This window comes from Parus major, chromosome 12, assembly GCF_001522545.3.
Source record: "Parus major isolate Abel chromosome 12, Parus_major1.1, whole genome shotgun sequence".
Lineage (NCBI taxonomy): Eukaryota > Metazoa > Chordata > Aves > Passeriformes > Paridae > Parus > Parus major.
In genome coordinates this window covers 19,255,056-19,272,226 of record NC_031781.1, presented here as the reverse complement: position 1 = coordinate 19,272,226, position 17,171 = coordinate 19,255,056, and the positions used below count along the sequence as shown (strand labels likewise).

At 49.3% G+C, this 17,171-nt stretch overlaps 1 protein-coding gene across 5 annotated transcripts; it reads right to left on the bottom strand.

The window, feature by feature from the left end:
* Window positions 1-3,568: 3,568 nt before the first annotated feature.
* On the bottom strand, window positions 3,569-16,270 carry EDEM1 (ER degradation enhancing alpha-mannosidase like protein 1). 5 transcript variants are annotated; one of them, XM_033517455.1, is made up of 12 exons: window positions 15,874-16,259; window positions 14,891-14,963; window positions 13,515-13,618; window positions 12,590-12,761; window positions 11,318-11,501; window positions 10,661-10,835; window positions 10,049-10,274; window positions 9,477-9,647; window positions 8,838-8,911; window positions 8,016-8,112; window positions 7,129-7,314; window positions 3,569-6,249 (listed from the first exon to the last, which is right to left on the bottom strand). In XM_033517455.1, exons 1-12 carry the CDS (start codon window positions 16,242-16,244, stop codon window positions 6,160-6,162), a joined length of 1,923 nt encoding a protein of 640 aa, XP_033373346.1. In that variant the 5' UTR covers window positions 16,245-16,259; the 3' UTR covers window positions 3,569-6,159. The 5 variants fall into 5 exon arrangements, 4 of the variants coding, with proteins under 4 accessions (XP_033373346.1, XP_033373347.1, XP_033373348.1 ...); XM_033517456.1 differs by having other exon boundaries at window positions 10,049-10,205; XM_033517457.1 differs by having other exon boundaries at window positions 10,049-10,202.
* Window positions 16,271-17,171: the final 901 nt, after the last annotated feature.

Genomic DNA, 17,171 nt, shown 5'->3' with positions numbered 1-17,171 from the left:
TTATGTGCTCCTGATCACCAACAGAAGCAGGTGTAGGGTGTGTGGGACCAGAGCTTTTTAATAATTCTAACACCACAAAATGCCTGGAACAAATGGCTTTTGCTGCTGCCGTGTTCATTATGCAGGCAGAGCTGTCCCTAATTAGATAATATGAGATTTCTTGGCTCACACCAAGCAATTCAGAAGAAAGAGCCTCGTTATTGATGGGACAAACCACACAAAGCAATGGAGCAGAGTTTAATAAAGCAGAGAAGTATCAAAGAGAGAAAGGTTTTAATTCTTAATAAGTAGATCCATGGGTTTCATTAACCAGTGTTCAAAGGGGTTTTTTTAGGGTTGCTTTTATTACCTAATTAATTAAAGCCTGACCAATAAGATAGATTAGTCCAATGGAATTGCATCTTGTATTAATAGAAATACTAATTAATCACCGAGCTGAAGCATTGCTCTGCACTAGGGAAAAATCATTCCAGGGTAAATTTGGAGAGAAAGCTGGAAAAGAAAGGGGAAGGGTGGGCTGAGCGTGGTTTTCTCCCCCAAAATGGGATTTTGATGATCGTGGCCAGTCCAGCTGACAAAGTGCAAGAATAAATGGAAAACAATGAGTTCAACATTTTCAATGGCATTTCTGAGGTTTTAAATGAACTTTCTAAACTCCTTCCACGGCCCCATCCTTGGGTTCCATCCCCACATTCCCAGGATGAGGAGGCCGTGGATAACCCAGGACTGAGACAGGATTATCCCAAAACCTCTGGGACCTCCCTTCACAAACAGCCTGAATTCCAGGGAATCTCAGCTGTGACATCAGACCTCCTTCCCTTCTCCTTATTGCACATTCCCAGCCAGGGAAAAAAAACAGGGAGGAAAAAAAAGGGAAAAAAAAAAAAAGGAAAAAGGAAGGGAAGAAAAGAAGGGAGGAAAAAGAAGGAAAGTAAAGCAAAGGAAAAAAGAAAAAAAAAACAACCCAAACAACCCCAACTCTGCTGAATCTGATTTTTTTGCCACCAAATTATGGACAATTATCCTTCCTGCTCTCCAGATCCCAGCTCTGCTGTGCTGCATCCATGCACTCAGGCAGGGAAGCAAAAGGAAAGGACAGGGAATCATTTGCACATAAATATTAAAGAATCTGTAGCTCCCACATCATTTGTTTCCTCATTAAGCAGCGTCTGCGAGCACGGGGATATTTGATCTATTAAAAATGCTTATTTAAATACTCCTTCTAGAGTTAATTTTTCCTCCTGAAGGCTGCTGTAAAAAAATCCATCTCCTCTGGAACAGAAGAGGGGAAAAGCAGTTTTTCAGGCCAGAGTTTTGTGTTCCATATGAAGTTCTGTGACAGAGCCACGCTGCTGACACACCACGAGGAAGATGATTCATGGAACTTTCCAAGAGCTGTTCACGTTAGCAATGACTTAGCCCAAATGAACATTATAAATAATTAACAGTATGCAGATTGCCATTATTGGAAAGTTGCTGGGCTTTGCCCAGCGAGAGATTTCAATTATTCAGAAGTATTAATAAATTGAAATTTTATTTCTTTTTTCCCTCCCCACTTAATTTGGCTGGGTTTTTTGTGTTTTAGAGCACCTGCCTGGAGTGTGGAAATTCTCCCCATGATCTCCAAATTCCAGGGAGTATTTCCCACAATCTCCAAAAGCCACAAGAGTTGTACCCATGTTCCAGGGAGTTTCCCCCACAATATCCCAGTTCCAGGGAGTTCTCCCCATGCTCCCCATTCTCCCCAGGGCAGGGGGCACTGGGGCACTCCCAGTCACACCAGTTGCTCCCCATGGAGACTGGAACTCTCTCCTGGCCCCGGTAAATCCAGCCCTGATCACCAAGGCTGGGCTGGGGCTGCTCCCAGTTCTCCCAGTTCACCCAGTGGCTCGTGCAGGAGGTCAGAGCATCCTCACCAGATGAAGTGATAAAGCCTTTCCCTGCTTTATCAGCATTACCTAAATAAAAAATAATTTCCCAGGGCTGCTGTTTGGAGAAGCAATCGTGCTGCCTCCCCTGGAAAATGGGAATGACCAACCCTGGAATGCTCTGGTGAGGCTGGAGCAGCCGCCCCGAGCTCTCCTCCTCCACAGCCAGCCAACAAAACCCACAGATCTTTGGGGAGAAAAAGGTGCTTTTCAATAAAATGATTGCAAACCAGAGGTGTCTCACCAGTGTGGGGACAAAGGAGGCTGAAGGGGCACAAAGCAGCTCCCAGGGAACATTTATTGGTGACTTTTAGGTGGATGATCCATACAGGAGGTGATCAGTGACACAAAATCCCTCCCCAAAAGCAGTTCCAAGCCCGGATAAAGGTGAACATCCCTAGGAATTAGAAGCCCCTTTCCCACTGGGTGATGCTTTGCAGCTCCCTGGGCAGGGATAATCCCACATTTTCCTGGGAAGCCTTGGAATTGATTGATTTTCCCAGCGCTCCCCCTTGGACACAGCGAGGTTCCAGTGGCAGAGCCAAAGTCTCCAACTGCGGCACAAGGGAGGGCTCTGCTGGAAGCAAACCGGAGCTACAGCACCACAGACCTCTGGCCTGCTCTGAAACTCCTAGTCCCATGCTTTTTACTCTAAAAAAAGCGAATTTCCAACACATTTTTGGATTTTAAATCTTGTGTCACAAGCGATCTTACTACACTCCCGTCTCCCAGGAAAGCAGAGCAGTTTTTTTGAGATAATTTTGTAATGTGGGCTGGAAAGGCTGCAATCAAAGCACTCAGTCCCAATCCAGAGCTGCTCAAGCCTCTGGGAGCAGATAAAGCAGCAAGACAAGACAAGTAATGACAGCAAACAGCAGCTCAGGGCAGTGATTCCACTGGGAAATGTGTAGGCACAGGGAAAACATCAGGGCTGGGGTTTTTTGCCCCAAAATCAGCGTCTCAGCCTCTTTACACTCACTTTAGAATTGACACTTAGAAGTCTGTTATCCAAAAACCCAGAGGGACTTTAAAACCACTGCAAAATTCCCATCCCTGATGTTCAACAGACATTTCCCTGGGACGTGGAGTTTGATCCAGACACAGCAAATGTCCCATCAGCTCTGCACAGCAAAGCAGGAAACAACACAAGAGATAATGCCAGCCAGAGAAAAACAAATCCAGGAGGGAAAAGCAGCAGAAGAGAACCAATAAATCAAAGTGATGGTCAGACAGCTCATTTCCACGTTCCTGCTCTCAAACCCAGCACGAGCTGTTTCCCAGGCTGGTTATCCATGGGCTGCAGAGAGCCCTGCAAGGTTCTTGGTGCAGAATTCCCACCTGAACCAGGTTTTTCATGGACTGATGGACAAAGGATTGGGAATCCCAGCAGGAAGGTCAGGACCTGCTCATGAGAGCAGGAACTGCCACACTTCACTTTTCCCACATCAATCCCTGCTCTCAGCTGCCCCCAAATCCTCAAGGAGAAAGGGAACAGGGACAGAAGAAAGAGCCCTGTTGTTTTGGGGTGGGTTTATTCTCCTGCAGGAAGAATAAATGGGATTCCCCCAGCTCTAACCAGATGAAATCCCAGTGTACAGAAGGTGCAGGGAGATCCCCTACAAGACAAACACACATCAGAGTAGTCAAACACACTGTTTTTTTAATGCAGACTTGCAAAACACAAGCCAAGTGTTGAAAATTCGGGACATTTCATGAAAGCACATTTGGTCCTCTTCCAAGTTTCCTGTCCTCAGTTAACACTTCATGGATAAATAACAATTAAGCATACATGGCACTTTTAGTTAGGAAAACCTGATATTGCACATGATACCAAGAAATCTAAGAGACTGTTTCAGCAAGTGATTCCAGCAGTGTCACCAGTTCCATTTTGATGCCATTCACTTGTACACAAACTCTCATTTTAGTGCCTAACAGGTACCCTGTCCTCACAGAGTAAAAACATATCCAAGCAGTTTTAGAACGAAGAGGAGGAAAAGTTGGCTCCTGAAGGAACAGAGTCTTTTACCACCAGCCTCTGTGAGGATAAAGAGCATTTCTGTGGAAAGATGACTGTCACATCACCTGGCAACAGAAATTCCAAAGCGATTCCCAAGGGAAGCTGACCTTGTTTGGCTGGAAGGCTGCAATTCCTGTCTGGGCTGCTCCATTCTCAGCCACCTTTCACTATTCCTGGCAATGACAAGGAAAACACAATGGCAGAACAGTTGTGCAACTTCCTCAGGGTGGTGGAATTCTCTCTGGAAAGCTCTGGAAGGGATTCAGCCCTGGGCTCAGGAGTTCAGAAGGCACAAGCACAGGGAGTGGCCAGTGCCACATTCAGGGAGCTAAACTGGGCTCAGGGACAAACCTGGACCAGGAGAAGCCACCACTGCACTTAGGGTGTGTCTGTCCTGCTGTCCTGTCCTTCCTGGAATCCTGCCAGAATCCTGTCCAATCCATCCCTGACCCCTGTCCAATCCATCCCTGACCCCTGTCCATCCCAGAACCCTGCTCACTGAGTTTTCACAGCCAGGGTGGGATGCTGTGCTGGGCTCCCACCCCACCACGTTCCCTTGCAGAACTGGCTGAGCCCAGCTGGGCCCAGCCCTCTCTGCCCATCCTCTGCCCTTCTCACCCTGTACTGGCTGCAAGCACAGCCTGAACCTCTCCCAGCCACCCTGAATTCCTGTTTTCCTTTCAAAGAGACACTCCAGCAATACCTTTGGCAAAGCTGGAATCACCAGCTGCCTCAAACACCAAGGCATCCCACTCTATTGCAATATTTTGGGCAATTTTAACCTATTTCCCTCTCCCCCTTCCAACCCTTCACCCCTTCAAACACACATAATAAGACTAAGACTTGATGATATTTTTTTTTTTTCCTGCCTGAATACAAGATTCAACTATCATGGAATGGAAGTTTCTACAACAAAGTCCCTGAGATGCATCTGTACATTAAAAGATTCCAACAATAACCTCTCCAGCACAAACTTCATATTTATTAGAAATGTTTTGACTTGCAACACGTGGTTTATGAAAACCAATGTTGTTGTAAGAAGGTGAAAATACAGCAGATCAGGTTGCCCTTGTATTTATGCCTCAATTTAAAAGTAATTAACCCAAAAAATAACATTCTACTACTTCAACTGTAGTCAAATTTAGAAGTATATAAGCAACAGGAAAGGACTGGAAAAAAACCCAACTTGTTATATTTAAAATAGTTGTTTTGGCCTCAGTTTGTTCTCATCCCTCAAACCCTTAACTGCTTTCTTCCTGGAAGTTCACAGATGCTCTTCCAGGATCTTAAAAAATAAACCAAATATCTCTTTTGAAGTGACTTTGGGCTCCACTGTATTTTGCAACCAGTTCATCAGAAACACTTTTCCATCTTCCCAAGGAAGCTCAGTTTTCCCTGCTAGTGAAGAGAACTTAAGGCACTAACACATGAATCCTGTCAGGAATGTGAAATTGTTCTTCATGTACTGTGACACCAGCTCTTAGCAGCATCTCTCCTGAAAAGGCACTAGAACGTGGCAAACAAGGAAACTTTGGGAACTTCTGCCTGAGTGGCTTTGCAATTCCCCCTTCCCTCCCCCCTCTCCCTTCCAAAAAGGCACCTGGATTGGTTTGATCACTGGTTCCTGCAGCTGTGAGCTCTCACAGCCCTGCAGGTTCTATCAGCTGTGAGCGTCAGGGATGGCAGACTCTACCAACAGCTCTTACACCACCAGGAGTTCTCTTTTCCAAGAGTACACAGAGCAGTTCTGTTTCAGCAAACCCAGTGGGTTCCTACCTGAGAAGACCTTAAGGTTGTGTATTGCTAGTCAGAAAAATTCAAATAACTTGGTGTAAAAAATTGCACTTCCCCACTCCTTCCCCAAGCCCCGAGGTCATTTCAAATTAAATACCAGACCCTGCTCTAGAGGGACATTTGTAACACAGCTACAAAGAGGTAGCTAAGTGGCACAGGCCAATTTGCCTTCTTTTTCTCCTAAAATAAATTCAGCCTTCATTTGCAACAACATTTTTCATAGGAAGTCTTGAACCAAGAGCTGTTCAGGTGGCACAGGAGGTTACCCCAGCTCGGACTGAGCTCCGTCTCCTTTGTGTCCACGGCTGACCCAGGCCCAGGGGACACCTGGGGGACTCAGCCTGTGCAGGGAGCAGCTGAAGGGGGAGGAATGTCTGCAGAGGAATCCCAAGCTCCTCTGAAGTTTCCCTGCAGGGTCCCTCAGATCAGTCCCACCATTCTGTCGATCTGTCTCATGTAGTTGCTCTTCAGGGGCAGCAGGTACCTCCTCTCATCAGGGACTCTGTTACACTGTTGAGGAAATTTAAATCTTTTTCAAAACCCAAATCCAAACCCAGGCAAGCCCATCCCCTCTGCAATCCTTTCAGATCCTCCCAGTACAGAAAACTGTACCAAATAACACTCTTTACTCAAACTTTCCCTCGTTCTTTGCAGACTTCCAGCACAAATCCCATAAATGAGCAGCAAGTGTTTCCTCAGTGCAGGCTGCAGCTTCCAAACACACAGCACAGCTTGTTGTGCAACTGAGATTTCCTTCACTATGACAACTGTGAATGTTTAAAATAATGCTCTTTTTCTGGAGCTTTGCAGGGAGGAGGGAAGGAACCACACAGAGATTTAAAAAAATTGTCCTTAGCTGCTCTAGGGGAAGGTGTCCTTGCCCATGGGGGTGGAATGAGATGCTCTTTAAGCTCCTTTCAACTCGAAGCATTCTGTGATTAAAACCAGTTCTGTTCTGGTTGGGGATGGGCACTGGAGCCACAGCTCTGGGGCCAGTTGAGGCCTTGCTAAGAAAGGTCCCCTCTACATCCCCCAAAACCACACTGAGGAAGACAAAGTTTGGTTTAGATGACTCCCTGCTTCTCCCTTTGCCCCTGACAGCAACACTGGAGAGTTTTAAGGGCAAAGGAAAGGGGAAGAGAAAAATAATTTAAAGTAAATTAACAAAGAACAAAAAAAAAATGCTGCAAAATACTTCAAAGGAGACAGGTTTCACCTGCACCAGGATCCCTCACATCACCCCACTTCTGCTGCTGCTGCTTTTCACAGGGGCTTCTCAGGTACTTCACATTTCTAAAGGAAACACTCCACAGTGCCACCTCCAAAGGGTTCTGGTTGTCCTGCCTGCCCCTTCCCGTGCCCAGGCAGGAGCAGCAGTGCAGTCCTTACGTTGGAGCTGAAGTTGGCTGCCTTGAGCTCGGTGGGTTTGGTTTTGTGGGCGCTGTCCTCCTGTCCAGGGAGGATGTCCTCCCACAGAGAGTTCCGGAACCGCTCGTCCACAGACACGATGTGGCCCTCAGTAGTAAACATGAACTTGTTCCCAGATTTATGCACTGGATTCTCTTCATCAAACAACTGAAGGAGAGATGGGAGAGACAGTCATTGTAGGTGTGCCAGTAAACATCTCCCAGTAACAAGGAGCTGGAAACGGGTACTCACGCTTTGAAGGATCCCACAAAAATACCTTTTAGTGCTAAATAATGCTGGAGCAAATGGAAATAAATAGTCTTAATGCAAGAGATTGATCCGAGCAGTTAGAAGAGGAGAGCAGAAGAAAAAACTTCTCACACAACTTAAAGTGCCCTTATTTTTCTAAGCTGCTCTGTGAGGCATTTCTAGGCTGGCATCCACTCAGTCACAGATTTATTTGGTTTTCTGCACTAAAGGAGATTGAGAACAGGGGCTCAGGCAATGTCAGCCCAAATGCTTTCTCCTGTGAGTGCCCAAGCCCAGAGGGGAGAAAGCAGAGGCTGCTCCAGGCAGAGGGGCTCAGAGCTGAGCAGCAGCTCCCTCCAGTCCTGCTCCCTCTCCTTTCCAACCTCTTCCCAAAACCTGCAGCTCTCCAGGCTCAGGAACAACTCCTGGGCAGCTGCCTCAGCTCAGGGATTGGGGTGAGGTCAAAGAGATCAGCCTGAATCACAAACCCAGAGCCCAGCAGGTTGGCATTAATGATCCATCCCCAACCCACCACAGCTTCTAATTAATAATTAAGAACCCCCTGCCCCCTCCTCTGCCATTTTTGTGCAGTGTCTTGGCAATGAGGAACACACACGTACCAGGTACAAATATTTACAGGTTTCACTGAGGAAAAAGCTCTCCATTCGATCCTCCTTCGTCTTCTCCACCACGTGGTGCAACGTGGCATAGCCACACCTGCAACATTGGACATTGGTTTGGGGTCAGTTCCAGCTGTCCTGCTCTCAAAGTGCTCCCCAGACACTCCTTCACTTGAGAGCATTCCAACTGCCAGGGGTGAAGTTCAAATGCAATGGTGTTGTGCAAGCACTCACTGGTTATTGGTCCTGGGGTGCTGAGGGGTCTGTGATCAGCTGGACCCCACTCAACAGCAATGTCTGACCTGGCCAATCATTGCACATTTGTCTAGGAAATGAGTCAATTAATAATAAGGAATGAAAATTCATTGTCTTCCCCCTGAGCCTTGCAAGAAGTTTGGCTATTCAGTATTGAAGTCAGGATTCACTGCTGCTGTCTTGAACTGGGTGCTGACATCCAACAGCATCTGCCTTAGGGGCCATCCCTCAGTTCAGCTAAACACCATGAGGTGGGAAATATTCTTGCAGGATCCCTAGGAAAAATCCCAACTACTATTTTCAGCAGTTTTTAGCAGCTGATCATCAACAATGCATTTTGAAAGGCAAGTGATAAAATTCCAAAGGTATAAAGCTGCCATGGACTATAATTTCATTTTCAGATGGGAAGGAAAGAAGTGCTCAATAAATAAATCATCACTTGTGGCTTTCAAGGAGGGCTGGGTTTTCTGGTTTACCTACATGTGGCAGACTGGATTCTATGTAATATTTGTATAATAAAATGTAAGTATATAGCACTGAGAGAAGAAAAGAACATTGAAGACTGACTTTGCTTTTGTATATTTTTCCAAACTCTGCAGAATATCCATTCCCACATGAAGGTAAAACGGGTTCTTTGTGGCCTAAATAAGGAAGACAGACAAGAGTTAGAGTCAGCAATTTTGAAATCTTGTAAAAATAACACAACAAAGGCCTATTGGTACCAGAGTCTTGTGTATCACAGCAAAGTTATCTTTATAGGAGCATGATTTGGATTAGCCAGTGCAAGCTTCTCACATTTGCTTTAGTGCAAATCCTAGAAAACCTGCAGTAAATCCAAACTCTCTGATCCCTTCCTTGTAGGCAGACAGTAATTTTAGTTTATTGTATCTGTGCCTGGACAGTATTGCAAGGGAAGCCTTTACTTCAACAATTTTGGTTGAGCGGTCACAAGTCTCTGCCTTGTAAAAAAAATCTGCCAGCAGCTTTTAGAAAAGGTTGTTTAGTGTTGTTTTTGCCTGCTTTATAAAAAAAGGCTATTTTTGAAGCAAACAGCAGAGCAACAGCATTGCACAACACTGCAGTGCCTGCCCAAAGACTCCACATGACAACAGGCAGCTCCAGCTGGCCACAGGTCGGGGCAAAAGGGACTTTCTGAACAAAAGCCTTTTGGCCAAGCCATGATGTGCAACTCAAGAAGTCAAATACCTGATAAAGAAGATATGTGGACTCCACCAGCTCCGGCCTCAGCGGGTAAAAGGGAACATCTGGGGCCTGCAGCTGCCAGTTGTACCTCTCTGGGAGAGCTCCATAGCGTTTCCAGATGGCATAATAGAAGGCATGGAGACAAATGGCATCTTCCACATCTCCTATCAACACCTGGGCACGAGAGCAGCCAGAGACATGCACATTTAGTGCTGCAAGGCAGCAAAGATGAGAATGTGGCACCTAACACAACTCTTCTCCCATAGAACACGCAGAAAATAACCCCCAGAAAGTACTAATGTATTCGTTCTTTGCAGTAAAAGTCTAAGCAGAGCCTCACAGCACAGAATTAAAATGCTGAGGTTAAAGGAAGGAAATTGAAAGTCTCTCAGATCTAGCAGAGAGCAGGCCAGGCCTCCCCACATTCTTGTGTTAATGCAGAGCTGAACTGAGCTCTTATCAGAGCAGCCAGATGCAAACCCACAGGTGGGAACCCAGCTCAGAACTCAGCCTCATTCCCAGCCCAGGATTAGGATAAGCCTTCCCACTTGGCCTTTACCAGAAGGAAAGCTCACCTGCAGTCCAGGGAAGAAGGCCTGCAGGGAGTCAATCCAGGTGTTCATCAGCTGACCCGTGTACATGTTCACGTTGACGTACAGGGGAGGGTCCCCTTCTCCTTCATTGCAGGCCTCACGACTGCCAGGGAACGAGAGCAACATGGAAATGCCTCTGCTGGAGGAGAACACAGCACACTGCCACCAGCACAGGCAAGCAGCCTCTGCTTTGTGTGCTGGGCTCCTTCTGAAAGGAACCAAACATCAGCCGTGCTCCCAGACAAGTTCATTCATAAAGGGATGTATCCTATCCAGCAGAATCTCTACCAAAAAGTCATGCTAGGCAAGATCAGGCTTTCAGAAGAGCAAAGCAGCCAATTTAATGCATTTCTTTTTCAGTGCCAGTCTTTTCTCAGTCTTAACATTTTTAACTGGGACAGGAACCAGTTTGGCTTCTCTGCACCCCATCAGTTGCTGAGGAATGAGGAGACTGCCATGGAAATGAGATTTTGCTTCTTACAGTAACAAGAACAGATTTTCTAGAGTGTGACACAAAGCACTATAAACAGATACGTTTCAGATCTTGCTGGAGGATTCACTGCTCAAGGAATTGATGCTGAATGAATCACATACCCTCTCCTCAAGTGGTTCTGAATGTTCTGGTAAGCAGCGTTGAACATTTCCAGGTCTTCCTTTTCCCCAAAGAGGATGTAGGACTTCAGCAGGTACTCATAGAAGGAATCTGACCCTGCTCCCAGTCCACTCTGCTTTCCAACCCAGTGGCCAGTCTGGATATTCACAACATTTCCTTTCAGAACAAACAAAAAGTTTAGTCTGAGGTTGCTGAGTATATCAGAGAAAAACAATCCAGTCAAGATTTGGTAAAATTTCATGTTTGGAAATTCCCAAGGAGGAAGGATCAAAGATTGGCATCAGATGAAGTGTTATTACAGTGGTGGATTCATCTGAGGAACACCCACACACACACAGTTATTTTAAGTACTTTTAGTCATCTGCCAATCTGAATTATATTAATGGGGACACAAATTAGGGCCTTCAGTTCCATTCCCCAGTTCTGTGAAAAATTCCATTTGAAAACCTGTGCCCTAAGGAGTGTTTCAGAGACCCCATTTTTCTTACAAAACCCCAAATCACCACTGGTTCAACACAACCCCTGGGCCCACCACGAGAACGTGGCTGACCAGCTACAGAGGGAGCAGAAGGACAAAGGTGAGGCCACCTGAAGGAGCTGATGGCGCAGCCTGAGCTGTGCCATTACCCAGCCATTACCCAGCAGTCCAGTGTTATTGCTCCTGAGGCTCCACAGGGCCTTCACAGCTCTCCTGGCCACCCATTCGAACGTGGAATCACCAAGCAGCCTGCTGAGGATCCCAAACTCCACCAGCAAGGATCCAGCTCCTGCTGTGCACGTCTCGTTGTGGCTGTCTGGAGGAACCCCCTTCTTCAGGTTCACCTGTGAACAGGGACAGTCCAACAGGGCTGCACTCAGCCAGCTGTGCTCACAGCTGCACCCTCACCTTTAGGAACAAGCTTTTTTGGTAGTTTTTGCACAGTGTGCAGCGTGAAATGTGCACAGAGACACAAAACCAGCACGCTGCTGCTTGGAAAGCTTTCCTGTAGGATTCCTGATATTCTTCCAGCTTTACAGCATCATGCTTAAAGGGGGCAGGCCTCATTATTCTCTTACACTTGCTAACCCTTGCAAACTTCACCCCACTTTTTCATGTTTTCCATTAAACATTCAGGCATTTTCTTCTTTGCTGCCCCTCAGTTTGTGCTGCTGAAACCAAGAGCTCCTCCCCTTCCCCATGGAACACAGCGCTGAAGGGAAGTTACACCACCCTCAGCTGCTTTACCAGGCCCTGAACTGAAGTGAAAATTCACATTTCTACAGCCTGGCAGGTCTGGAGGAAAAGCACTACTGCTGTCTCCAAAAATTAAGGGCAGCCAGGCAAGTGCTAATTATAGTTTTGCAGTTTAGGATTGTTCCAGTAGTAGTGACATCCTTCTCCTTGCCAACTGCATCTGCTTAAAACAAGAAGCTGCAGCATCCAAGAATCCCAGAGTATTGAGTACCCCCTGAGCAGTCTTCAGGAAAACTATAAACTCCAAGCCCAGTATGATAAAGATTTCAGAAGAGTTTTATTCTAATAGAATTTAGTAGCAAGTCAGGAATAGAGTCCCTTTCCTCAGCTATTTGCCTTTACAATATTCCTTGTTAATGACAGGATTGTTTGCTGCTGTGTGACACAGGGCAGGGAATGCTCCAGCCAAACAGCACAGGAACAAATGACTCCTGACCCACAGGGAACAACAAACACAGTGAAAAATCAGCCCAGGGAAAACATTTACTAGACAGAAGGAGCAACCTGAGTAACCCATGTCACCAAAACTTGGGGCAGTTTCCCCTCTGTCATTTTAGAATAACTTGGAGCAGGCTCAATACCCCAAGTGTACATAAAAGGGCACAAAATTAAAGCTGTATGACAGGTGAAACATTGCTTTGAGCCTATTTCCCCCAGGGCTGCTGTGTCCACTCACCCGAGGATAGGGAATGCCAGTTTTGGTGTTCTCAAAGGCTGGGAGCAGCCTCACTGCCAGGTCATGAGCCAAGTGCAGCAGCTCATTGTCATAGTCCTTAATGGTCATATCACCAAAGGGCTGCTTGGTGTCTGTGATTATGATGTGGGCAGACAGCAGGCTTCCCAAAACCCTGTGGGAAAAGGAAAATTCAGGTTTTCAGTCTGTTCTGAACCTCACTCTTCACCTGAACACCTTACTGGTGTCATGTCTGACAACAGGCACCACACAAGATGATCTGGTTTTCCCCCACCAGTGGTGAACATATGTAGAAATCATGCTGTTGTCAGGCACAGTATCCCAAAACCTTGTTCTGTAAAATTTACCTAACCCAGGAGTTCTTGTAACAAGTCTGTTTAGGAGTGAAGACCTGGCTTGTCCCTGCAAACGGCAGGAAGGGTGTTAGATAAACTTAGTACTCAGAGAAAAAAAGGCCAAACACTGCTTGAGGCACTCAGAAAATGAAACCCTTTAAAATCAGAGAGGATCCAAACCCATTTCCAAGACCAGAGTGTTTTTCATCTAAAATGAAAATGAAAGTGAGCAGAAGTCCATGAAACCAAAACAAATCAGGGAAAAGCTCTCCCAGGGTTGTTTGTTGGGCACAGATCTGAGTCTCTGCTACAAGAGTGACAACAAAAAAGCAGAGTCTGCAAGCACAGAGCCACTGTCTCACTGCTCCAGGTCACACGGGACTGATTAAAATTGTTTCCAGTATGAAAGGATGGAATATTTCCATAGAAGATTAAGAAACAGCTTACTTGAAGAACAATTTAGGGAATAAAGCCCGCCAAAGACCTCCTGATCAATGATTTCACTTTGAATTACACACACCAAGTCTTTAACCTTGTTAGTACTTTAAAGGCAGAAGCTCAGCACCACATACCTGATTGTTGCCTCAAAAACTTGGACTGTTGAGTCTTTATCAAATGAAACTGTGTCAATCACCAACTTCACTGCCTTCTGGAATTCTGAGGAGTTTCCCATTACCTTTTACAGAAAAACAAAGCTAGTTTGTACAATTTTTGCTTCAGAAAAGGGTTGGGGGAGAGAATGGCAAGTTCACATCTTAGTCCAGCAGTCAGATTTAGCACACTGAGTGTTCAAACTGCCTGAACTATCAGTACAAGAGTTAAGTCTAGCTTAAAACATAACTTACAGAACAATAAAAGTTTGATTTAATGTTTATTTGAACAAAGGTCAGTCCAACCTCTCAGGTTCCTGACCCAACACTGCACATCCAGGAGTTCCCTTGTGCCTGCTTCCTACAGGTCTAACCTAGGAAGTGATTTCCACTGAAATCACATCCAGAGACAGATGTAAATTCTGCCTGAGCTTTAGGGGAGCAGGAATGTGGAAGAAAAACACAGGTTCCTGCTTGCCTGAGCTCATGAAAAGGCTGGGACATACCTAAATTTTTAACCAAAGCAGCAGGTGCCAGCTGTCCCCATTACCCAGCCCCAGAGGGGAAGCATCATGTGTCTGATCTGAGCAATGAGGAGAACAGGCTTCCCCCATGCAGAAGCTTCTGAAACACAAGAGACTTTAGCAACCAGAACCTTCACATTTGAGAGAAGAACCTGAGCACTGCCCTGTTGGTGATAGGACAGGAAGGCACCCTCATCAGCCACACAGCAGAGATCCCAAACTTCTCTCTCAGTAAAACCCAACATTTCCCTCACTTCTGCTTTCAGCCCTGCTCAAGCAGCTCCTCAGCACTGCTGCAGTCCCAGGTAGAATGGAAAGTGTTCTACATATATAAAACCTATATATTTACATCCCAAAGAGCCCAAACCACCTTCTTCACCTGACTCCTCACATTATCTTCCAGTTTTATCAGAAATGCAGGCGAGAAGCAGCTTTACAGGTGTTCCCCTTCACTCTTCACACAGATGTGAGTGTCAGGCCCTCTCTGCCAAGTGAAACAACCAAAGCTCTTCCAGCTATTGTGCACACAATGAGCCCTCCTCCTGCTGGACCTCTCAGCAACTCACAGCACTTCCAGTTCAAATCCACCCATCCTGAGCACCAGAGTGATGGCATACCCCAAAGAGATGAACCTTGGGGAGGAGCTCCAAAATTTCCTCTGGCTCTTCAGGAAATCTCTGCTGACATCTCCAGCTACTGGCATTGTGTTACCCCCATGTGACCCCGCTGCTTTATGATCCAGCTGTTAGCACCACCTGGGCAAGCCCTGGCAGCACCCCCAGGCAGGGCAGTCCCTGGGGTGACCAGAGCAGTGTCCCCAAGCCAAGGACTCACCGCCAGCGTGTCCAGCGCATCGATCAGTGTCAGGGAGTAGTTCCCCAGCACATCATTGATGTTCAGGTTGGAGCTGGAAGAGCAGAATCACACAATTGTTAAGGCTGGAAGAGATCTGTGCAGATCATCCAGTCTAACCCCCTGTCCAGGCAGGGTCACCTGGAACAGCTGACACAGGAACATGTCCAGGTGGGTTTGGAATGTTTCCAAAGGGGGAGGCCCCACAACTCCTTGAGCAGTTGTTCCACAGCTCTACCCACTATGGAAAAAAGAGCATTCCAGTACCTGAAGGGAGACTACAAGAAATATGGAGAGGGACTGGAGTGATGGGACAAGAGGAAATGGCTTTGAACTGAAGGGTATTATATTAATATCCAAGGTTCACCTTGGATATTAACAGGAAATTGTTCCCTGGCAGGGTGGGCAGGCCCTGGCACAGAATTCCCCGAGCAGCTGGGGCTGTCCCTGGATCCCTGGCAGTGCCCAAGGCCAGGCTGGACATTGGGGCTGGAGCACCTGGGACAGTGGGAGGTGTCCCTGCCATGGCTGGGGGACACTGGGAGGGCTCTGAGGTCCCTTCCCACCCAAACCATCCCACAATTCATACACAGGTGGAACTTATATTTTAGCTTATGGCCATTACCACCTGCACCGCGGCTGAGCAGCACCGGGAGGAGGCTGGGCCCAGCCTGACCCACAGGGAGACACACAGGGCCCCATAGCAGCCCCGGGCCCGGCAGCCGCTCCCAGCCCCGGGCCCAGCTCCCAGCCCCAGGCCGAGCTCCCAGCCCCAGCCCCGGGCCCGGGCCCAGCTCCCAGCCCCAGCCCCGGGCCGAGCTCCCAGCCCCAGGCCGGGGTCGCGGTCCCAGCCCCGGGCCCGGGCCCAGCTCCCAGCCCCGGGCCCGGGCCCAGCTCCCAGCCCCGGGCCCGGGCCCGGCAGCCGTTCCCCGCCGTTCCCGCTCCCCCGGCCGCACTGCACTCACGGGTCGCGGCGGTCGGGCCCGCGGCCGCGGCAGTGCAGCGGGTCGAGCTCGTCGCGGGGGAAGGCGTGCTCCATGTAGCTGTCGTAGCCGAACACGAACATGCCCCGGGCCGCGTCCCGCAGCCGCGCCCGCAGCTGCGGTGGGAAGGCGCCGCTGTAGCGCCGCTCGTACTCATCGCCGCCGGCCGCCGCGCCCCACAGCCGGGCCCCGCGCCCCGCGGCAGGGCCGGGCAGCGCGGGCGGCCGCGGGCCGGGGCAGGGCAGGCGCGGGTGCAGGCAGAGCCCTCGGGCGAGCGCGGGCAGCAGAGTCAGCAGCGCCTGCAGCCCGAGCCGCAGCAGCAGCAGCCCCAGCACCACCGACCGCCATCGCATGGCCGCCCGCGCATAGCGCAGCGGCGCCGCCCGCGCCGCGCCGCGGCCCCTTTAAGAGCGGAAGGGAAACACGGGTTGGGAGCGGCGCGAGGCCCGCCCCCCCGCGCTCCTATTGGTGGAGGCGGCGCGGAGGCGGGAGCGGCCACCGGCCATAGGGCGCGCGGTGCGTCACTCAAAGGCACCGCCCGGTGGCGTTAAAGGGGCGGGGCGGCGCTGGCGTGGCATGGCCCGCGGCCGCGGCTCCGCCCGGGCGCAGGGGCAGGGCAGGGCCGGATGGCGGCGGGGCCTCCCCGGACAGGCCCGGGCCGTGGGCCCTGCCCCGCTGCCGAGCCCTGCCCTGCTGTCACAACCTCCCCCGGAGCGCTCGGGCTGTGGCAGAGCGGTGCAGAGCTGGGAAAGGACCCGCTGACAGCGGCTGGACAGCAGCAGGAATTCATCCATGGAAAGGGAGCTCAGGCCTTGGGAGGTTTGGAGTGCCCATCCTTGGAGTGCCCGAGGAAGGGCTGGAGGTGGCACTGGGGCCAAGGTGGGATCGGGCACAGCTGGGACTCGATGATCCTGGGGTTTTGGCCAGGCTCGGTGCTCCAGGGACCCTGTGGGATGTGTGAGCCGCGGCTTGTGCAGCCCAGCCCGGGCTGGCAGCAGGAGCCCCTCGGGCCGGCCCTGGCGCCACACAACACGCACGGAACGAGCCCGGCCACGGCAGGAACCGGGAATTGCGGTGGGAGGAAGGAAGGCAAGGCACGCTCCGGCCCAGGATCCAGAGGAGATGGACACAGGGATTCCCTGCCCCACTGCCAGACCGGACAGTGGACAGCAAGGTGACCGCAGCAGGGGAGACCTGTGCGACGGCTCCGGGACAGCTGCAGGAAGAGAGGAGCTGACGAAGGCCAGGTGTGGATGTGAGAGTGAACGCACTCCGCATGT